This window comes from Falco peregrinus, chromosome 11, assembly GCF_023634155.1.
Source record: "Falco peregrinus isolate bFalPer1 chromosome 11, bFalPer1.pri, whole genome shotgun sequence".
NCBI classification, from domain to species: Eukaryota; Metazoa; Chordata; class Aves; order Falconiformes; family Falconidae; genus Falco; species Falco peregrinus.
Genome location: NC_073731.1, coordinates 2,253,396 through 2,277,611, shown reverse-complemented (window position 1 = coordinate 2,277,611; position 24,216 = coordinate 2,253,396). Strand labels below are relative to the sequence as shown.

General features: G+C 41.1%; 1 protein-coding gene across 2 annotated transcripts; it reads right to left on the bottom strand.

Annotated features, from left to right (window-relative positions):
• Positions 1–501: 501 nt before the first annotated feature.
• On the bottom strand, positions 502–19,957 carry CFAP36 (cilia and flagella associated protein 36). 2 transcript variants are annotated; one of them, XM_055815932.1, is made up of 11 exons: positions 19,604–19,957; positions 14,632–14,696; positions 13,609–13,710; positions 12,610–12,724; positions 11,539–11,626; positions 10,578–10,629; positions 8,409–8,535; positions 3,507–3,676; positions 2,901–3,056; positions 1,287–1,408; positions 502–617 (listed from the first exon to the last, which is right to left on the bottom strand). In XM_055815932.1, the coding sequence occupies exons 1-10, from the start codon at positions 19,716–19,718 to the stop codon at positions 1,322–1,324; spliced, it is 1,077 nt and encodes a 358-aa protein (XP_055671907.1). In that variant the 5' UTR covers positions 19,719–19,957; the 3' UTR covers positions 502–617; positions 1,287–1,321. The 2 variants fall into 2 exon arrangements, with proteins under 2 accessions (XP_055671907.1, XP_055671906.1); XM_055815931.1 differs by lacking the exon at positions 502–617 and having other exon boundaries at positions 849–1,408.
• Between the last annotated feature and the right edge of the window lie 4,259 nt (positions 19,958–24,216).

The following is a 24,216-nucleotide window of genomic DNA, read 5'->3' as shown; positions in this document are numbered from 1 at the left end:
ACTAACCTGAGGCTGAAAAATTGCGGCACCTGCTCTGGGGACCCGAGCTGTCCTGATTCCCTGTAACAGCCACCCAAAGCACGTTCTCTGAGGGTCTCCGACTGCAGCGTGTCAGTCCTTGCTCTGCTCCCCACCACCCCAGCTCTTCCCCAAAGTACTGCCAGGAGCTTTAAAAATACCTTCAGACCAGCATGAGGGGGGGTCACAGCAAAAACAAGAAGGTCATGAATTTTTATAGCTACTAGAAAAAGACTGTGTAAAGTGGCATTAGATGTCTCATTTTAAAACAAAATAAACCACCTAAATTCCCTGTAGGAGGTGACGTGCAGCACTGTCTCTAACTGGCTTGTGTCTGGCCGTCACCCCGTAGATGGCGATTCCCCGTCTGACCTGGTGGGTGCTGCCTGGGGGCAGCCGCGTTCCTGTGCCTGGGGTCCTTCCAGTACCGCTCTTTTTGGAAAAGAAAAGAACATCTGCCAACATGTATCAGTTATAAATGCTATTTTAATAAAAAGTTACATGAAACTTGAACTGGTTGTTTTGTTTCTTCTAATGTGAGTTACTGGTGCAGTCAGCCATGTAAGGACATCCTGCAAAAGCCTCTCCCTGCTTCAAGTCTGTCAAAGCCAAACCAGTAAACAAGGTTTTAAAAGATTTCTACTTTGAATTTCTCATGACACTATAAAGCAGTTACTTTACTTAAAAGTTGCACTTAGAGCAAAACTGGATCTAAGGACAAGTAAACTGCCCCAAAAGTATGGAAAACAATGTAATCCAGAGTTCATCTGTAAATGTCTTGACCCCAAACTGCATTATTTTTCAGAAAAATAAGATGATCATAGTTGCACTTCTTGTGGAATTAGACTTTATTACATTGCACAGCTGAAAAGTAGCAAATTTTTTATAATATTCTAGTAAAAGGAACAGAGTTGTTTAATTGAAAAATAAAAAAAATAAAGTTTTTAACTCAGAACTGTTCACAGAGGAATTATTTTAACAGATCTCAGTATCTGCTTTTGTTCCGTCTGCCATCACGTGGCTGAGGTCAGTACTGAGGCAGCCTGCACGCTGCAGTGATGGTCAGGGGCCTGGCCGCTGAACAGGGGCCAGGGAAAGTCATAGTTTCCAGCATTCTGGAAAGTCTGGTTTTAGTGTATTCCAGTGACATTTTAAATACTTATTCTATAAAAGTACTGCGTTGCTTGTCTGAAAGTTCTATAAAACAAAGTAATATTGGAAAAAAATCCATTCAATTATTGATTATATAATTGATTCTAAAGACATACTTGTGTTCTTGAGATCTGCAATGAGCTTCTTAAAATTACCGCTTATTAATAACTTCTTCTTTCAGTTTTTCTGCAAGCATTTTCCTCTTCTGCAGTAACCTTTGCTTCTCTTCTGACATTTCCTAAAGACAAAGTGGAAAGAAACACAACACTGATAAACTGCATGGCTTTCCTGGGAGACATCCTGACTTCTAACGTGAACCGCTCCCCCGGTGTGAGAGCGTGGTGGGGGGGCTGGTAACACCACTTGCAAACCTGAGGCTGCAGCAGCCATCCTTCACACTCACCAGCATCATATATATATATAAAAAAAAAAAAAAGTATTACTGTTCCATCTCTGGAGCAGCAGATCACAGGATGTGGCTGACTGGCTCTGCACAATCTGCCTTTTTTCCACACCTCAGCTTAACCTGGGGCTGCCCAGTCATTCCTGAAGTTCCCCAATCAACAGTGTTCTGAGCATAATAAAATGCTCAGCCACTCTGAAAAATACCCGAGCTGACAGAAGGCCCTCTGTCTTAAATACATGGTTCTGTAAAGAAAAGTAATTACTTTTTTTTTTAAAAAAAAAACAAAACCAAAACAGTAACACCTGCAGAGAACAATGTAATAATGTCATCTACTCGTTTCCTTACTTGTGTTGAGAGCTTTCACACATTTATTTTCATATAAATGTAGATCAAACCTACTTGTGGTAACCATAACGATGATTAACAATAAAAAGTTGGGTTTTTCCTGATAAAGATGTCTGTATCAGTAGGGATTTGGGGGATTTTTTATGGCTGTATTTTCTTTCCCCAATAGGATTTACCTTTTCTTTTTCTCCCCAAACTAGGTTTTCTATCATCCCCACAGCGCAAGGATTTTTGTGATTTTAGCACTTGTTTCAAGTCAAGGAACGTGTCTGTTCACTCCCTAAGCAACTTCACACACGCCTCTGAACAGAGAACAGCCTTTGCACAAAGGCAGCCTTGAAGAATGGGCAAACTGCCAGCGGGGCTGCTTCCAGCAGCACAGCATTCTCCTGCCCCACGCTTCCAGCCCTCCCACGGACCTGGTTTTTCTGTTGGCAACTGGGTGGACAGCAGCATCCACCCTTCAGAGGGCCTCGTCTTTCTAAAAGGTACCATCACCACAGTGCTTCCATTCCAGTGCTCGATGCACAGAAATCAACGATTTCTCCATTTTAAATAAGCACAAAACTCTCAAGAAAAAGAGCAAAAGAACAGAGCAAATTTGTTACCTCTGTAAAATAAGACTTTGCAAAAGAAAAATGTTTCTCCTGTTTCAGCTGGGGAAAAAAAAAAATCCCAGAGATTTAAGGGAGCCCAAACAGTAGGTCACAGCTTAGGAAAAAACCAGTATTTTAGCCGTTCATAAACTTAATCATGAGGATTTGGTGATACAGAAGCAAAATAATGCTAACAATCACTAAAACCTCTAGCCTATAAGCTTCTGCAAAAGGAGTAGCTTGGAAATGCTTCCTCTCTGCTTCCCCCACTTGGGTTTCTTATTCTGCTGCAATACTCAGCAGCAACACTGACATTGTCACTGAAATCATCTGTGTTTTTTCTATAAAGTGGTCACGATGATTTAAATGTTTGAATCCTTCACCTCCTTAGGAGACGATTCCTCTTCTTTCTGCTCAGAGTTTGATGGTAACAGTACATTATTTCTTGACTCTTTCTTTGTAGCCATCAGCATGTCTCGTTTCTTCTTCAGGTAGTCCTCTCGTTGCTTCAGCTGCTGTTTTTCAAGTTCTGACAAATTCTGGAATTATTTTTTCAAATACATTTTGAAATTAATTTTTGGTCTGCATGTTATGCAAGATAAAAGCATTTACATCATATCTGCCTCCAAAATGACTAGCTAACAAAAAACAAACAAACAAAAAATCCAAGCTGAAGTTTCAAGCCAGAGCACTCTACTAAGAAAACATCACCAGTCAAAGGCTGAATGCTGAATTCTAGCCTAAAACTGGAATGATAATCTGAACTTTATGCAAATTAAACTAATACTATAAAACAGTATTTGCATGCTGGTTTTAAAAAAAAGAAATACACCACAAAACCCACCACCTGATTAAAATAATAGAAAAATATTATATATATATATATATATAAATAAAATACTGTCTTACATACATATTCTAAATGTAATCCTATCTTTTTGCTTTCGAGTTCTATGTTTGGGCGATTTTCTTGTTTGTTTTAAACTTACAGGTCCTTTCATCCCAGCCTTTTGCGCTGCATTTTCTGAACATTTTCCAGCTGACCTTTTCTTAATGTCGTCTTTCCCTTTGGTACAAGATGGCTGAGGTAAGCTTTCTGTTCCTTTTGGTAATGGCCGCACTGGTTTTAAGTCCTCCCTTGCATATTTCTGAGATTCCTCTATGCAGCAATTTTTACAGAGAAAGCAATTAGACAAAATAGAAATACATAAGAAAATTTTATCAGTGTTTCTTCCGATACCTAGATGTCTCTTCTGATTAAATGGAAAACTTTAAAAAACCAACACATTCCTCCCCTTTTTATTAATAAAACTTACTTTCAAACTAACGTAGATATTGTATTTGCACAACGGAAGCAATTAAGTAACACTTTACATCCTAAGTACCTCTACTGCAATGAATTATAAGTTGTTAAATGCTTGGAAGTATGACGTCACGCTCAGTGTTCCAGGAGTCCGTTCACACTGAGACTGTACTTGCCACTTCTGTCTGGCATGCCAAGGCGCTGATGGGCAGCAGGCAAGGCACGCTTCAGCCCACTGCAAGTACGAGTGTACCGCTTCAGCCTTCAGCCTCACAGCAAAGAATCAGGCGCTCCAGCACCTCAATGTCTTTCCAGTAGTGCAGGGCCACTCGCGACTTTCTTGTAGCGAGTATCTTCCCCTCCCTATCAAGCCTTGTGCAAGATCACAGTCCTGCACAATATCCTGTTCTCCTGGCATATGTCCAAGACCAAAAGTGCCTGTGCTGGAAAAGAAAAGTGACCCTGTACCGACGCCGGCTGTGCCCCTCATACCTCCACAGGGACCAAGGTTAGTTGTACCTTGCATCCCACTTGCCATCTTGGAGATCATGGAGTCATCAAGGTTATTGATGTCAAAGTCAAAGCCTCTCCAGTCACCAGGCTGTAGAGCAGGGTGTGTTTTCAGAACTTTACTAAGACTTTGCTTGACTTTACCTACTACTACTCCTGAGTAAGGCAAGCTGCTGCTCCTACTGTATTTTTATTAAAAATTAAGAGCCTTTTGACTGTTTTAAACTATGTCTGAAAATATCCACATAAAGGCAAGAATCCAGGTAGTGAAATACAAATCTTACTGTGTTCAGTTTGAGTCCATCCATTATATCCAAGTTGATACAACTGAATGTAGCTGATTATAATTCTACAGTGCTGTAATTTTTTGTTGTAATGCTGAGAACTTGCATGAGGATTAAGGTACGAGTACTCTCCTTGGTCTCTACCAAGGAACAGACGGCAAAGCTAGCTCCACCAGCGCTAGTGCAGGGTGAACGCCACTCAGTTGTTTCTTTAGGTTAGAGCAAGCAACATACATTTAGCTCTTCAACATTGCTGCTTTCTTTAGTACAGAAAATTACAAGATACATAGTTGCAAAAAGGTAGGAAAAAAAGCAAAGCAAAGGAAATGTTATTCAAAGTACAGAAAAACAAACCAGGACAGAAATGTAAAACCAAGGTCAGGCTGAAGAATTTGCATTTCACTGAATTATGTCTGCTGGAAGTCTTGATGCTCTAAAGAATGTCTTTTGGGGACAGATACAAGTTCTTAGAGGCACTATGAGAGGTCAGAGTTAAAATTGCTAGAAAAAATTCCTCACACTATAGCTGTCTGGTTAAAAAAGCAGAGGAAAAGAAACCCCAAAAGCACACACTGCATGCCAAATACCTACACTATAACCAACATGATGATTAAGGAACGCTACTTACCAGAAAGCAGCTCTTTGAAATGTGTGGTGTGTATGTAAGTGTACACTGTGGCTGTCCATACCGCAAACACTCAAACTGGAGATGTTTGTGTCTTAGCAGTCAGTACCTGTAGGATGTGATTATAGGACCCTCAGTGTCACTTAACCCATGAACCTGAAAAGATACTGAGAAGAGAGGGGGAGGAGGGTGTATAGTGAAGTTACAAATAGACAGCATATCTCAAAGAATTACAGTTACTGGTACATAACTTTTTTTTTTTCCTTTGAGAACTTGTCTATATGTACATTCACGCTGTGGGTGGCTAAGCAACACACTTTTCCATGTGGACAATTACTTCAGAATCTTCTCAAAATGCAAGCATGCAGGACCACTCCAGCAGCCGCTGTGTCCTCCTTATCGATAGCACAATACACGTGGCTCAGCGCGAACTCGAGTGCAACTTCTGAAGCAGCTGCCCTGCAGGTACCTGGAGCAGGAAGTGTTCTCCAAGAATGCTGGAAAGGTCCCTTGCACTCCAAAGTGTTGAGAACGACCTTTACTATGAAATTCACCCTTCTGATCTCTCCACACTGCACAAGTTAGGTGGTCAAAGTACAGCAGGAATGGTTTGGCAAGCCCTAACCTGCAAATCATTTGTAAGGAGCTCATCAAAGTGAAATTAAGAAAATTAAGGCAAATACCATTAAATTTGAATTCATCATACAGTGGAAAACTTTAAGGGGTCCACAAACTGAAATCTTGGGTCTCAAGGTGAAGGGGAAATAGCAAAAAATAATAAAAGGGAGAGAAACGTATGGCGGACTGGAGGGAACAAAAAACAAAGGAAAAGGAAAAGTGTTTTTCTGAGAGCTGGCTCATGCGAGGGCCATGTTGCCAAGGCAGATGACAGTCCCTGGGTACAGGATTGCCCCCCATGCTTGGGTCGAGAAAGGCAAGCTGTCCTGTTCCTTGGTAACGCAACCCTGCCAGTAATAATGCAGAGCCAGGACCCAAGCATAGGTCTGGTGGGCTGTGAGGGTCAGGGACCAGCCCAGGTGAGAGAAGACCAGGGCACAAACCCTTGGTGAAAGGTTCTTGCTGCTTCTGTTCCCAGAGTTGTATCTGGCACCAAGAGGAAGTCAGTCAAGCCGAGGATATGATCCCATTATCCGAGACGAACCTTTAGTTGGGAGCCCAGGTTTTAGAGGCGGGCAATCACAGGCTGCTCTGGAGGCTGGTCCTCTCAGTTCTTTGTGAGGAAGGGGCATGGAAGAAGATTCCCCATGCAGATTCTTCTTAATTTTTGCCACCACTACCCAAAACCACTTTTCTAGAAGACAATACTAGAGGATGAGCTGTGGCAAACTTTCTCAGTAGCCTCTTTGGACAGCTATGCTGCCACAAGATGCCAGGTCTGCAAGGACAAAGATTTCCAAGAAGCTGAACTTTTTGTAGACCTGTCTCTTCTTTGGCATTTAAAGAGCACGGCAATGCTCAGCACCAGCTGAGCAGGCACTTGGACAGCACAGATGTGCTGCGCTCAAGTGCAGAGAAGTCCTGACTCCTGAGCATCACGACCTCCTGTCTCTGAAGCCCAGGATTAAGTCCTCAGATTGGGTGTTTGCTAGATTCATGTGCCTTCCCCATGAATCAGGGAAGCAGCCACTGCAGGACCGACATAGTTTAGTGGTGGCACTACTGAGCGAAAAATAAGAGAACTAAGAGCAGGCTGGGAGAAGAGTGCAAGTATACCTGCAGGCCTTTTGCATACTTCCAAGGGTGGAAGGGAGAGAAGAGTTCAAATAAATGCCTCAACCAAAGGACAGAAGGGATAACGGGGGAGGGGGGGCGGGGGAGGGGGAACAACAACCATATTTAAAAAGGTCAGTGACAATTTTTTTTTTTCAGTTTCCTAATGTGAAACTGTGAAAGACACTAATTCAGTTCAAAAGAAGAGGGTCCTACAACCACTTCATCTGTTAATGGCCATCAAACGAAAAAGCAAGGAGCAAGTATGGCCCAAAGGTACTACCAAGGCTAAAAGTATCCAGCTCAAGTGTCTGCGGTATGAAAACTTCCAGTGTGAAAGCATACAGAGACAAGTAAGAGAGAAAGGAAAAATGTAACTGAAAGACAGCACAGGCTATTATTTCCCAAGGTTGGAACCGTCTTCTTCTAAGCGACCTTAGGATATCGTTACAAATTTTTCACAACCTCTTAAGACAGCAGATCCCACTGAGATGCAACCTGGTTTTGAACATCGACAATGTATACCCATATACATAGATATGTGTGTGTGTATACATACATACCTATATGTGCGTGTGCATGTATACACACACACACACACACACACACATATGCTTCTTGCCACCTAAGAATCTTCCTGCTTTCCTGAACAGGTCAGCACCCTTGTGCTTTAGCTGCAACACAAACATACCAAGGGCACATTCATTACAACCAGCGATTCCTTTTATTCTCCTCCCTTAAAAGCACTGGCTTGGTCATGCTCTCCAGTAAATAATTATCTACAAACAATCCAGACCATTTTCACTACATAACTGGGGTAAAAACTACTTAAAAGAGCTCTCCATGGCACTGTGAGTTGGCAAGTGTCACAATCCCACTCAAAAACAAAAAGGTAAAATTGAAAAGATTTAAATGAGTAACAAGAACCTGACCCAAACACAAAAAAGGTTCAGTTTGGTGATCTGACAATTCAGCTTGACAGCACAAGGTTAGTTCCTTCAGAAATGCTCGCTTGCTATGAAGAAGTGTTGTACAATTATACATTAAATCTATAATGGCCACACACAGGGAGAGAAAGCATAATATTTTAAGTAAATGATTCATAGTTGCTTACAGGAAACATTGTACTTAACAGTCGTGGCAGCATAAGCACAGTAAACTGAAAGAAGAAAACTGCTGTTGGACTCCTGTGTTTCTGCTCCAATTGGAGACGACTTAGAACATCGCTGAGTAACATACCAACTCTGGGTGGAAGGCATTTCTGCAGGCCACCCAGCACAAATACTCTGCTCAAAGCAGGGCTCACTTCAAAGATAGGATGGTTTACTCACAGCCTCATCCAGCCAAGTTCTTAAAACCTTGCTATGAGGGAACACTCCAATAATTTGAAAATAGTATCATATTGCACACTCAGCATTGCACTTCCCCATGGAGTTACCTAATGGAAGTTTTGGAGTTCCTTCAGAATCATCAGCTCCCTCCATGGACTCCTTCACTTTTATGGCTTCTCTTGAATCTCCTGGAGAACTGTAGCTAACATCTGGTGATTTAAGTTTACCACGTGCCTCAAATTAAAAAACAAACAAAACCAAGCATTACATTTTCCTGCCACTGCACCTCAGGAGCAAGAAAGCTCCCAAAAGGACTTTCAGTTAAAATTGTGTTGTTTACACTACATAGTCAAAACAAACAAAAGCAAACTACTTATTTTGGTTTACTAATAGGAAGGTTCTTACTGGCTTAGACTTGTCAGTCAGCATTTCTTATTTTAGTTCAAAACCTGTTCCCTAATCAATCACCAGAATTTAGCATATTAGGCAAATTAGTACCTTGTTTCCCAGCTACAAACAGATAATGGGGGTGGGGGTGTGTGTGTGGGGGTGGGGTGGGGGTGGGGGGGGGGGTGGGGGGGGTGTGTGTGTGGGTGGGGGTGTGTGTGGGTGGGTGGGGGTGTGTGCGTGCGTGTGTGGGTGGGTGTGCGTGCATGTGTGGGTGGGGGTGTGTGTGTGGGGGTGTGGGGGTGTGTGTGGGGGTGTGTGTGGGGGTGTGTGTGCGCCACACTTTGCTTGTGACTTTCAAGCAGACCTCTGTCCACCAGAAAAATACAATACAGTAAGAGAACCAGGAACATACACCCAAGTTACCACAGAAACGGAGAAACAATCAGCTGAATGGAAACAATAGGTCTGGATAATCTCTGACACTATTGTTTCACTCCTATACTTGTCTGGGAAATCTTGACAATGTAGCCCACCTCTCAAAATCGTAAAGCCAGCTGGGATTTGCCCAGAAAGTGTCCATGCTGTTCATCAACCATCTAATTTATGTCAGAACACCCCAGCATTCATGAAAATATTATTTCATATTAAAACATTTTCTAACAAAAACGTATTCTTGAACGGTAAGTATCACCTTCTCCATCCAGATGAACTTGACTGGGGCCTCTGTAATCTATCTTGTTTATCAAGAATATTGATACTCTTGGCTGGCTTGAATTTGCCTTGGCTGATTTTGATAAGCCTGCATCCTAATGTAACTGGAATTCTTAAAAGAGCCAAAGCTTGAGTTTCCCGGTTATTTTGCAAGAAATCCAGTAGAATGGGTGTCTCATTTCCTGGAATCTACCATAGTAATACCGGAAAGAAGTTTTGCCACCACTTTTCCACAGCATCACACACTGAGAGAGAGGTATAGTTTGGTAGAACGTCCCAGCTGTTCAAGTCTTGCATTCAATAGCATAGCCATCATCTGCACCTATCATGGGTTTTGAACTGGGGAGTGTCAACCTCCACAGCAGCCACTTTTGGTCTCCAGGCAGTTTCCTTTGTCAGTTCAGGCTGAAGAAACAGCACTTTCTCTTTTCAAATTTAGCAAGCTCAATTCCCTAATGACAGAAATGAACAAAAGAACAATTCTGCTCCCTTTTGAAACAGCCTACAATCCCAGCTATTTTTGTATGTTTTCCCAATGAAGGGGAGGTTTATTGCCACGATTCCACTGCAATTTATTTCAATTTCAATTTGTTTCTCAGTTGCTGAACAAATGGCAATTTAGCCAGTCCCCATTTACATTCAGTTACATGGTTTACTCTGATGGAGACCAAATGATGGTCTAACTTGGAGAGGATTTCTGGTTCCTGGTGATTAGGTTCTGGCACTACTGTGCAGACTTACTGCCCATGAAGTGATCCTTAAAATTCCTGAAGGATTATGAATGCTATAATCTCTAAGAAGCTTATACTTTGAAGTCTCTTTGATCTTGACAATATCAGTAATTCAGATGTTCTCTGGATCCAAAAGGTTGACATCCATTATCAGGATTTTAGAATTTTGATACCAAAGAGGGAATACGCTTACCACATGAGCTCTGCCAAATGGCCGATGGTTAACGGTGTCATGTATAGCGCTAGTGTCAATGATACCATCAGAAAAAACGTAAACAACAGAACAGACCTTTCAAAAGGAAGCATCAGTAAGACCCTCCTGAGAGACTGTTTGCTGAGGATGGTACACAGTGCCTTACAGTGACAGAATCAACACCCAGGACAGGAATATCAGAGTATTTCTTAATCATCAATATAACTCATCTGGAAAGGTAAGATACTCACTTCTTCAGTCCTCTTTCTTTCTTGCTCTATTTCATATTCTTCCTTAGATTTTCTGTAACACAAAATACAAGTAAATGCTCAAAACTTCTTTAGTGACTTGTAGGTAAATCTAGCACTGATTAAATATTTGAGGGCTATCAAAACAATTACAACATAATACAAATTTGTTAGTATCCAAAATACTCCCATGACTTAAGTGAAAAGGCACTTGTAATAGAAATAAATAATTATGATAAACACACAGAAGCCACCATCCCCAGTCTACCTTTCTCTGTGCAAAAATAATAGCGTAAGAATTTCCAGGGCTTATCTATCCCTTGTTTCATCTGCTCATTTAAAGACAGGAAGGGAAGCATTTCCAGAATACAGAGGGAAAATAGCATAAATTAATATAATGTAAATGGATTAATCTGCTATTATTTCAGATTATGCTTATATATATGTGAACTGGGAGTGGAGGAGAACCTATAGAAGTTGTGTCAGTCCTCACACATCATCTTAGATCACAGCGACAGTCGTTGAACTCAACTAAGAAGGAAGCTGTAGAAAGGTATAAGGCCTACTTCAAAACCAGAATTTGCCTTTCCAAGGCTTTATTGTTTAGGGTGTTCCCTGAATGAATTACAGCTATGTCCAGAGACATCGACCCCAGGGCTAACTTTAGTTCTACCTGGAGATTCAGGGGAGGATGGAAAGGATGGGGCTCAAAGTTGCACATCATTCTACGCATCATCAAGACACTTCATCGTGGCAGAGCAGTTCTCCCTGAGTCTTCAATATTCCTGATCACACCCACTGTCTAGCACCATTCATTTTCTCTTAGGTAGGATTTTGACAAGAACATTCATGTCATCTGTGTGATGAAGGTGGCCTCCTGGAAAAGGCTAGAAGAGTTAGGTCCTACATACCTTTATTTTTTATTTTAAAGTAACATACAAAGAAGGACAGATTCATTTTGTACCTTAGAACCTCCCTCAGTATCTTCATTTCTTCTTCTTCAATTTCACTGAATACATCAGAACCCTCTGTCAAACAGTCGGGCAACACACCTATAAAAAAAACCATAGCACAATTTATGCATTACTCTAAAGAAAATTACTTTGCCTGAAGAATGATGCCAAATGGAGCACAGACAGAACAAAGAAAAAACAAAAACAAACAAACAAAAAAACCCCATCTAAGTCTTCCTCCTTTAACTGTTTCCAAAAGGATTCTGGATCCTAGGCATCAAGCTGCTAGCAGCAAAAAGGCAAAGGTTTCTGAACAATGATTTGACGTCTAAGGGTAAAGCATAAATCATACTCTGCATTGACCACTATATGGCATTTCCTACAGACTGCAGTTCAGCCATGGCTAACAACCATTTTCAAATTTATCTGTTGTATGAAAGTTAAAGTTCCAAAATTATTTCCTGAAAAAAACATGCATGCAGAAGTCAAAACAAAATGGTAAAACTTTTTTTTTTACATGGAAGAAAGGAGTGGGTAGATGAAAATTCTTTCAGAAACATCAACAGACCAGCAAAGTTGGATGTAAATTATTTTCTCTTCTCTAAAAGTGTGCATGTATTAGCACAATGAAAGCCTTCTGCTTTCTATATGGATTTTTCAGATGCAACTGTACGGTGTGAATTGCAAAGTTAGGCACAGCAGATAGCACAGCATCATTCCTTTGTAAGTAGCATAGTTCAAACTATCAGTGTTGTCTTTGTTGATGAACTGATAATAATTGCTTTAACACTCAAAATTAGCACAAAAATTCATTAACAAAACCTAAGTCTAAGCCAAGTTTCACAGAAAAAAATTACACAAACAGAACTGGAAAATCGGTTAATTTAGAAAGGAACATAGAGACAGCTGTCACTGAGAACGCAAGCCAAGGACTAAGCAATGAAATCCTAGTCCCAGTAAAATCAACTGAATTACTTTCATTAACTGAACCAGTACTCTATACTCGCTTATAAATGGATTACACAGTCATCAAAAGAACGCTAAAAAGGATGAAGTGAAACCCCACATTTACCACTCCTTACCATTTCTTTCTTTAATGATTCTAATAGCTTGCAATTGCATTTCAATATTTTTCTGTACCATCATTTTTTTAAATAGTCTAAAATCTTCTGCTGCCAACACTGTTTGCAAAATGGCCTGTGGGTGGGAAGATATGCACAAAATTAAAACCCCTAAAGAAATCTTAATATAATTTCAAGCAGACTGAGATGGTTAAGATTTAAATTCAGTGGAGCATGTTTTTAATACTTATACTTAATACTCCTATCTGTCTTTTTTTCCAGCCATACAAGTTGAGCTAATAGTCAAGAAGATAATTTGATGGTTTATGTCTTTAGATTAACATGTCTACAATATTATCACAAAACCTGGAAGGGTCCCCTGTCTAAGATTACAACTGCAATTCATTTGACTTCCTGAACAAATGCATAAGCTTGAGTGAGGAATGCACACTCTGAAGAAGTTTGTTACACATCTAGGAGGAGATATGTCAACAAAGCCCAATTTAAACCAGCAGCAGAAGCTCCCACTCCTCTGCCCGACATACCCAAAATATTCTGAAAGATATCTTTGGGCAGGTGAAGGGCTGCCTAAACATGCCTCAAGGCCAATGTTTGTCTTACAGATTTTACTGTTTTATTACAGAGGAAAACATTTTTTATTTCATGGAATATGTCTACTGTTTTAATCTTTGTCTGCTGCTGTAAACAGACTGAAGACTAAAACTGACAAATAAGCAAATAAAGGTGGCAGAAATACCCTAAGCTTAGAGGTTTGTTTTAAAACACACAAAGCACAGAAGATTAATCTCAAAAGGTGCCTGACACCACACAAGTATCTGTCATTATTTTCAAGATGCACATTTTTCTGGTCAAAGTTCATAATACAAACACACACATTATGTTTTAGAAAACTACAGTTTTACCAAGTAAAGTTTTCCAAGTTTCATCTCTACCCTGCTGTATTAGTGAAAATAGAAAGCTAAAAATTGAATCTGTACCTTCCTTAACAAAGGAAAATACCTGTGAAGTGCGTGTCTTTGCAAGAGGAGATGAAAAAGCCTCTTGAAATTTCTCTTCATTAATTCCAACTTCTTTAAGATAGTCTTCTAATAATTTTTCAACCTATAAAAAAGTATAAGCCTTACTTTCTAAGAGGTTTTTCCCTAAGGATCGTATTAATTTTTTTTTTTATAACTGTATATTCTTTTCTGCTGGCATTGTCTTTTTTAAACTCAAATGAAGATCACTGCAATAATATAATTGATTTTTCTGATACATCAGGCCTTGTTTACTTTCATGAACTGTTTTCATTGCTAAATTTGGTAACTACTTAATTTAGCTTCTCCAATTTCCAAGAATTTCTCTTCCTCCACCTTTTCCCCAGACTCCTGGCTAGTATTCCTCACCAATTTTTGCCCTGTGGGTAAAAGCACTTGTTGTCAGTCTGTGTGTCTGAAACCCTCCAGGGTCACAGCAAAAATGGATGTTGGTCTGTATTTATTAAGTTGACGCTTTTTTAACACCACATATTACTAATCCTTGTTAGAAAAAAATTTTTTTTTAGAAATCAGTATGCATTGGTTTATAGGTATTTTAAGCATGCTCCACACATCTCCTGTAGTTTTTTCTGACAATTGAAAGTTAACTCAAAAGATTTACCAGGCTCATCAGTGAACAAAATAGAAGTTATACACATTTCTCAGACACTGTGCTGTTTGTCATTTTAACTTGACAGAAAATCTGAATATTATCAAGCTTCTAAGTACAGTATTTTAGCTCGTGGATTTATTAATCTTAATGAAAAATAAGTAACATGGCATAAGAGATATGACTGTTGAAGCTTCTTTTCTACTATCTTGTGTTTAAGCATAAAAATGCGTAAGACGGCTACGACTCAAAGGACTTCTAAATAACAATTATAACAGGCAATGTTAGAAAACTAAATAACAAAAGATAGCACAATTAAAATTTCATCTAAATACTGCTTTAACACTTTAAATTGTATTTCTTAGAAATCTATCACAAACAGGGAATAATGCTCACCAGAGCTTGGTACTCCTTATAAATTTCTGTGTAAGACAACTTGCTTTCTTCTTCATCATCAAAAACTGTGGGGAAAAATAAAAACACAAAACACACACACATTTTGGGGTTAGTTTACACACCACAAATTAACTTACGCTTTAGAGCGAAAGATTAACCTTTACAAGGTAATATATTTAATTGCATGAAATAATTGGCCATTATTGATTAAAATAATGTATTTTTCCACACATTCAGGCTAAGCACGTACTTTTGGTAATTTAATGTAATTAAATTAATACCAGGAAAACTTACTGTAATAACAGAAGCAGATTTCTAAGCAAGCTGAGGATTCAGCAGACACATACACTAAAAAGCCAGATTTAGTATAAGAAAAGTAAGATTTACTGTAAGAACTACCATATGAACTTGTGCAAGGCTGTTCTAAGACAGCAGGTGAACAGATATAAAGCAGGAAGATTCTCTTCCCCCCCCCTCCCCCAGGTATTTACATGGAGGATGTATTAATGACTTAAACCAAATTTTTTTACAATGCCATTCATTTAGCGAGAATTAAAGGTGAGGCAGGAAAATGAGACCATGCCTGCACAAAAACAGATAACCCCAAAAAAGGAAATCTGCTGCAGGGAAGTTTTTTTAATTGTATCTATCCTGATTTAGACAAAACAAGCATCTGTATAGTAAGGGCCATATTAATTATATGCATATAAGTTCATATTAAGAACTCTCGACTGGAAATATCAAACTAATGATCTCTACACTGCAGGACAGATGGAAGAAGCAGAAAATAAGAGAAACTGGAAACTAGGGTTTGGGGTTTTTTAATTTACATTTTTTTCAAGTCAACAAAGAACAGAGGTAATATAAGACCTAGCAATTAAAGCAGAGGCTTATAAGTAAGACTTTCTCAATCCCTGTCAAGATTAGCCACTACATATTGGACAAGTCACTTCCCATATGCATTCTTTGAAGTCATTGGAAGAATGGGAATTCTGCTTAAATTGGTGAGTGTGATTTATTTCATACAGACACACATCATCTCTGATGGTAGGTGGTACTGACACACGTAGAAGTAGTATAACCTTCACTCAAATTTAGAATTACTTTTAGAAAGCATTATTTCCCAGCTGTGACAGCCCTGAGGCAATGTTACTCTGAACCTTGATAAAAGCATGATGCAAGATGTCTGTTCCTAAAACAAAGTACTTGCACCACTTCCTAACAACTTACAGCAATGCAATGATAGAAATCTAATCAAACAATTCAGGCCCTCTAAATAAGCAAGGGAAACTTGCTTTTTAAATGACATAATCTGGAAAACAGCATTTGCTTCCGTTTCATTTTTGCACAAGGGAAATTATTTTAATGAAGGGATTCTTTTTAAAAAGAAAAGCTTTAAAAATATGTAGGAATAAATTCAAATGGTAGAAAAAGTACTACAAATCTTACTCTAAAAATGTTCAGCTCCTGCGGTGACCATCATCTTACCAAACCCAAGAGGGTGAAGACACTTAACTGCCTCTATTGTCTTCTGCATCTCCTCCCCTCCGAGGGATCTCCCTTACAGCTCTTGCAGATCCCAATCTTTGTCTCAGTTTCTCTGTTCCCTTCTACTTCCCACTGTTCCTCCCACACTGGGCACCCAAAGCGGAGGTGACACAGGGATGGCACTCCTCAGTATCCATGCAGACAGCTAGCCTCACACTGCCAAGGGGATGCTTCCAAGTCCTCCTCCTCCTCCTCCCACAGCTGCAGGACAACACGGAATGCAGAGTGGAAAGCCAGCACAAACTGCTCTCTGTTCTCAAGCTCTGAACAAAACCGGGATGAAATGCCAAGTAAAGCAAGCTGCAGTTAGCATCTCCCCTCTGAGTTAAATGGCATTAAGGAGTACTTTGAATCAAGATTTTGGATTTTCTTGAGTCAAGGCTTCTAAACCACGTAGTCATTATCGTCCTTAAAGTTTCTGCACAGAGTCTTTGGTTGTCCTACAGGAACCACTGTTTCAAATTAAGCTGGGAGACCCAGATAACCTGAGAGGCAACCTCATCATTCTCCTGTTCAAATTGAAAATCATTGCTATGACCCTTCAAATGGGATGAGTGCTAACTCAAGTTTGAGTTCTCCCCGCTAGACTATACCACTGACTCACCTGACCTCACAGACAAGAGCCAGTTAAGCAAACCTGAGGAAACTCTCATCTTTCTCCCCCAGTCCTCACTGACTGGTGAAGCAGCTCTGTGCTGGGAGGGAAGGGAGTCACAGGCAACAATATCCGTTTATTCCTTTTGTACCTTGTCTTTATCTTCTGGTGCTCAGAAGCTTATCAAGCTTATCCCTGTCCAAATGATGCTTCAATTAATACCTTGGAACAGGTAGAAGACCTCTTGCCCCAAATACATACTCACAGATTTAATTTCAATTTCACAGCCACATAAAAGGAATCAAGTCATAAGAAATTAATCAAGTACCCAGAAAGTGAGAGAGAGAGAAAGCAAGCTATCAACAGATAGAAAACCATCAGGACTGTTTATAAACTGAAGTGCAAGGACTTGGCCTAAGTAACTACAGTTCCAAAAAATTCAATCCCTTATCAAATACCAAAACTCAAATTCTATTTCTGAGGAATCACTAGCTACTGTCAGTTAATCAAAGTGTTGCTAATTTGCTTGTTCAGCCCAAAGACTAAATGTTTTGGGAATTAAAATAATTCTGTTCTGACAAAACGTCTCAGTACAAAAAAAACCAAAAAACAAAAAACCAGCAATGTAATCAGCACAGTACACTTATAGCGAGGAAAAGCAAATAGCACAGATACCTGCAACTAAAACTTCAAATTTAACTGTGTTTCTTTGCAACCCTAGCACTGCAGTAACAATTCTTGAGCCTTTTTTCTCAACAGTTTCCAAAAGTTGTCCAACACAGCACTCTTGTAGCACAAGTGATACCTTGGAAGATCATTTACTGCAAATGATTTCTCTACTTTGTTCCTTCAATTTCTTATGTAGAAACAAACAGGCAGGAAGCAACCATTATATGTCAGCCTCACACTACATGGAAATTTACAGAGGTTCCATAAATCTTCTTACTGCCAGTAAATTCCTCTCAACCTTCTAAAGAGAGATCATTGGTCCAGAGAGGGATAATCAATTCCCCCGATTCCTAAACCTAGACCCTTTGCATGATAACCAAAATAGCTGACCGACCTCAAATTTAGGCAGACTTTCCAAGAGAAGACTTCTAGTCTGGATTTCTCTGTTGCTTCCTAGCTCTAAAGAGTCTAGCAGCCTTCCTGTTCTCATTTCCTGAAAGGGTAGAAACGATTCAGGGTAACTAAGAAGCAACTCGTTTAGAAGCTGTGATCTGAATCAGAGGTGTGTTGCTTCACTGAATATGAGATAAAAATTCTTAATGGACCCTAACAAGAATGACTGCGTAACAAAAGACACGGCCAGGCCCTACTGAGGCCAACCATTACAGAAGCTGTTCTGGAGTCCACAGGGGGATGAAGGGGAAGGAGTTAAGTGTGAGTAGGCAGAATACTTTAATAGTAAAAACCATTTACTTTGAGCTTGATATTAGTAAGGCCCTAGAAGTAAAATGTGTGTGGAAGCCTGTGTTTCATGACTTCAGTATTTTAAAGTTAAAATTATTAATTAATCCTACATCCTGTCAAATGATACTAAAAGAACAGATCTTATCCACAGTAACCATATAAAGTTATCCTAAATTAGTCTATGGCAACATGCTTTAATACTTCTCATGCGTGAACGTCTGCAGGCTGGGTAGGACCACAGGCCATCATGTTCTCAACTCAAACATGGTTCTTTTTCTGCAAAAATCACAAAAGAAAGCTTCCTTTATTTTTTTTTTCCTTTTTCTTTAAAGGACTTCAGCAATGCTTTCAGACTTGCCCAAGTTGAAGTTGTAACTATTTTGCTACCATAAGGATACAGGTATTCTCCGGCAGCACAAAAAACATTCTGTAAGTAGTAGAACTAACGTAACCAAATTCCTGAAGCAGAAAGCCCATGTCCTCCTTTCCTCACTACATACATACCCCTATACGGGTCTCCTCAGGCACCTTCACACGGAGCCCCAGGCCTACCCCAGTGCCCCCCTCACTGCCTGTGCTTCCAGTTCACTCAGGCCGTTCCCCAAGTTACTCCACAACTCCCTCAGTTTCTTCTTGAGGAAGAGAAGGCAGTTTAACTAGAGTTGTTTCTGAGCTAAACTCACGCACAGGACCACCGACAAAACGTAACTGCGAACCGATGCCTTTTTAGTGCTGACTATCGTTTTTCTGAGGTAATAATGAACGGCTTCTCATCTCTTAACAGCCTGACTATCGTTTTTCTGAGGTAATAATGAACGGCTTCTCATCTCTTAACAGCCAACGTTTGCAAAATTGCCGGAATTTAACTTGGGCCTTGTACTCTCCCGTCCCACCGAACAGACGGCGATTTCGGTTGTACTGCCCAGTTTCCTAGGGCACACCACCTAGCCCTGGGGAAGCATTACAGGCCTCCCGCCGCGCCCCAGCCCCGTGAGGGCATTACGTGCCGCGGGACGCGGGCTCGCCCGGGCTCCGCGCGGTAAGCGCATGCCGTAATCCCCTGTACGAGCTAATGGACGCCACCCGCCCCATCCCGCCCAACGCCTGCCTCAGGGGAGCCGGCGCGCCCGCGCCAGGCGCCCCCTCCCCGCAAGCGCCGCCGGCTGCGCGGAGCCCGGGGCGCCCTCCCGGGGGTCGCTGCGGACCGGCGGGGGTGCGCCTGCTGCCCGCACGGAGCTCAGCCCACAGGGACACCGCGGCCCGGTGCCGGAGGCGGGGGCCAGGGCCGCGGCGAGGCCTGGCGTGCGGGCCCGCCCCAGCAGCCTCCCGGCGCCCCGCAGCCCCCCGCCGAGGCCCGGCGCGGGCGAAGGGGCTGCGCCCACGGGAAGCCCGGCCCGCCCCGGCCCCACCGCTCACCCTCGCACTTCTGCTCCATGAACTCCAGGATGGGGATGGACCAGGCGGGCCCCTGCAGGAACCCGGCGATGGTGTCCACCACCCACTCCACGTCGCCCTCCTCCTCCGCCGCCATCGCCGCGGCCGCCACGGGAGGAACGGCGGACGGTGCGGCGGCTGGAGCGCCCGCCCGTCGCTATAGCGACCGGCGTCACGGGGAGGGGACGCGCGCGCCTCACGTAGGCCCGGCGGCGGGAGCGCTCGCTGCGGTGGGGGCCGGCGGCCGGTTCTGGCGGCACCGTCGTTACGGGCGCTGCACAGCGGGAACGAGCAACGCCGCCCGAGCCTAGCTGAAGCTCCCGCTCCAGCCCGTGCGGTGCGGCGTGGGGGCTGGGCCCCGGCCGGTTTACGAGCGCAAGCGGGGGCAAGCCCGCGCCGCGGGGGCCGGTGCTGGGCCGCCGGCCGCGCCGCGCCTCCCACAGTGCGGAGCAATGAGGGAATAGAACTACTCACAACGCTCCTTACTCGCCCATCTCAAAGTGAGAGTAACCAAGCGCAGTAACGAGTCACCCAGCCAGGCCGTGGCTTCCCTATCTTGGGGCGAACAGGGATATGATGGGCCAAGGCCCTGAGAAACCTCATCTAAGGTGTCCCTGTGCCCTCCAGAGATCCCCAATTATTACAATTACTCTTGCCAATCACAGTTTTACGGTACAATAAAAGTTTGGTTTACATATTTGGGTTATATAGCAACAAAGATGTGGAGGATGCATCTACATCATAGAAAATTCTTGATAACCGGTACTTTATCATGCATGGAGTGCTGTGGCATTGCATAGCAAACAGTAACTCCTATGTTCCTCCTTAGCGGTTGTACCTGGTGCTCTAATTGCTGATAGCTGGAGTTAATCACTCATCAGGCCTCCATGGAACACAGATACATTGGCATAATCTGTAACTTTGCAGTAGATTTACCTTACACCTTAGTAGGGTGTAGTCACCCTAAGGTGTACGAATTAGAAAATACTTCACAAGGCAGTATGTAAGAAGGTTTATATCAAAACTTCATTGTTTGGGTATTTCTTGGGGCCAGCATTTGTGGACACATTCCTTTTCTCCACTAAAATTAATGTAATTTCTGCCATTGTCCTCACCTGTTACATTGCTGAAAGACTGAAAAGTTTCTCCTAATGTTCACATTTATTTCCCTTCTAATGTTGTATGACTGTTCAATTGTGTATGTAACTGGCAAGTAAAAAAAAACCAAAACCCAAACCAAAACAACAAAACCAACCAAAACTCTCTGAGATCTATTTATCCTTTTTTAACTCTGTCCTTGTTAGAAGGGGGTTTTTATGCAAGCAGGGAACAAGTGGTACAGTGGTGGTTCCAGTTAGTTCCATCAGGCACTGTTGTTCTTGCTCAAGAAAAACTCCTGTAGTTGTTAACAAGGTGTTGCCTGCATAAAGATTCAGTGCTGGGAGGAGACAATTTATTTTCATCTCAAAGGTAACATTGTCTTCACTGCAGAGAAAAAACTGATCAGCTGTGCTTAACTGCATCATTTTAATAAGATACAGCACTGGAAAGCCTTCAAATTTTCCTTTCGCAGGTCACTTTGCACCTTTACACCATCAGTGCTTCCATGTCTACAGCCAGTTTTGTGGTCTGTTAGTAGTATGAAGGTATTACTTGTCTACGAGTAATAGAAGAGCTACTTCAGATTTCATTGTTCACATAATTCAATTACTAATTCAGGCTTACATGATTGTAAAGTATGTTCACCTCTTGCATACTCAATCAGCCATAAATTATCATATAGGAGTACATAATTCTAAGTTTGCTCGGTAGAGCTGCCAGCAGTCACTGTGTGTTATGTCAGGTTATGCGAGCTCTACTTGCACAGGCAAAACCCAATGCTTCTATCTTGGTTATTTCTCCAAAATATGTTCTGCTTTCTCTAAGGCCCACTTCTTGTAATGCTGCACAATTAATGACTTCAGAAAATAAGCTGCTTTGTGAGTAGTTTGGCACCTTAAGTCTCCGCACCACGGTAAGCTCTTCTTCCCTTAGCATCCCTGCCAAGCATTACGACCCTTGTGCATGGCACACAATTCAGGGATCCCTTCCCACTGGTCACACGGATTTCAAAAGTGTCAGGCAAGTGGGAGGATGTGTAGCCACATCCCCCCACTGCCACTGCACCCCTGTGGTCCTTGTCAGCGGTTCCTTCAGCCCACCACTGTGCTGGCAAATCCCTACTGATGACAACTTTGCAAGGTAAAGGCAGTAAATGCCCAACATGAAATGAAACTGGAAAACTTGAGAAAGGAATCGTGCAGGTAAAAACCCGTAACAGAAATGTATGCTTGGAAACTAAAGAGCATCTAACATTCAGATGTGACTTCTCAAAAAAGGTAGCATGTATTTTAAGACACAGGCTTTTTTGTACATCATACCAGAGAGCTCACAATGTGTACCTCACTTAGCAGAATTAATTTGAAATCTTAGAGTCACATAATTTCTCTAATCACTATTGATGCTGAGATTAATTGTAAAAAAGAAGTCATAATGCAAAACCAATGTTGTTCTTTGCATCACACACTTACGTATCAGTGCATAGCTTTATTATAGGGCATGCAAAAACATCTCTTTTCTTGCTTCTGCTAGCAATATGCTTCCTCTATTGAGGTCAGCTGAGATGTCTCTAACACAGCTCTAATGCTGAGAAAAATCTACTTGTTCTTTCAGCATGGGTAATCTTATTTTTCATGTTTTATTTGCTGCATAAAATCTAAATTATTTCATCATAGTTACAACAGAAATTGCTAGAGTAACAAATATGAGGGAATTCTGTCCACTAGAATCAAAACCATTTTAGCACCTCATGTGAAACTGCCTAATATTACTCTGTTCTGTTCTTCAGCCTCAGGGGGAGTTGTTAATAACACAAATGACAGAGCAGGAAATGCTCTCCTGTCTGATTCACAAAAGAACAATTATTGCTTAATTTTCTGTCTTCTCTGTACAAGTTACTCCATCAGACACTTTGACGTACTCTTGGTTCATTGCTTTTTATATATACTGACAAGCAAATTTTGTCAAGCCTTTCCAGTCTCTGCATACCGCTGAATTATTTATGTCAATACCTAATTCTCTTCACCTCCGGTGGGTTCCACTCATATGCATAATGCAGAAAATCACAAAGCCCAAAGTATCTTTTCTTCATTCTCTCTTTTAGGAAATAATTCTTGAACTAATAGCTGCATTATTTTTTTCATTTCTCACAAGTATATGGAAAATACGCTGGTATATAATTTTGTTACTCTATTAATGCCTCCTAAAAGTTATTTCTTATCCTAATTAAGTATGAAATGAAGGTTATGGACTATTAATTTTGCGTGTGTCTTTAGAACAGAAATACTGCACAGTTATAGTCCAAGTACAGCTCTATATCCAAACATAGTTTGCCAATTTATGAACATTTTACTGGATTGCATCTCATCAATGTAACTAAAGCCTGCATTAAGGGCCTAACTCCTCTCTAGCATCAAAATACAAAACTATAGTAGCAGCATAACTTGTGAATATTTTCTGCTGGAAAAAATGGCCTTGAAAAAAGCAAATAAGATCAAAAGGAAAGCAGTTCTGCTAACTGCTCTGACTGATCTTGATATGTCTAATGCTGGCTCTGTGTCTGCACTTAGACCTATAGCACAACTAGGGAGTCTGAAATGCCAAAATCTTGAGACTATCTGACTTCTTATTGGTGATTGCCATTGCTGATCTATTAATGCATTTTTTAATTTATTTGTCTTCGGGTAAAAAAAAAAAATATCAATCTCCCCTCTTTTATTAGGCACTGTGTCACAGTATTTGTTTAACTATTGTGTATATTCAGGCCCTCTGTATATTTACAGGATAGCCAGTCCAGGTGTTATCTGTGCTAGTTCTGGTATTTGAAAAAGTTATAAAGTATATCCATGCACCTAAATTTAAGTTTATTGCAGATAGTCAAAATTAATTACTTTGAAAAATAAAAATACAAAGGCAAAAAATGAGGCAGGTGAGCTTTTAGCTATTGGCAAAAAAACCCTAGTTTTTACATCACCTTTAATTTCTTCCTTTTAGTCTTTTCAATGTGGATATTTTGTTGATGTTTGAGCAATTTTGAGGATATTGGCAAAGGTGCAATACCTAGTAAAACTTACTATTACTCTTTTCTTTAGGCTTTAATTCTTCCATCCACCTAATTTGTAATATCCAATAAATAGTCTTACAACTGTAACAACTATACATATTTTCACCCTAGTCACTAATTTTCCAATTTGTTTTTATAAATTTTAGTTTGGGGGGGGATTTCTTTAGACAATAGTTATATGTTCGAAAGGAAATTCCAGTCTTGTTTTATAAATCTGACAAAGAGAACCCTGATCTCAAGTGATCTTCTGGAAAATGGTGGTGCAAAGTCCTTTTTCTTCATGGAAACTGTGGGCCTGTGGGGTGGGAGGGAACCCTGGGAAGCTGTGTAGCACTTTTCCTGTGTACCAAAGGTACAGTTAGACCATCCTTGACATATTTTTATCTAACTTGTTCTTCAAAACTTCTAATAAAAGACATTCTATACCCTTCCT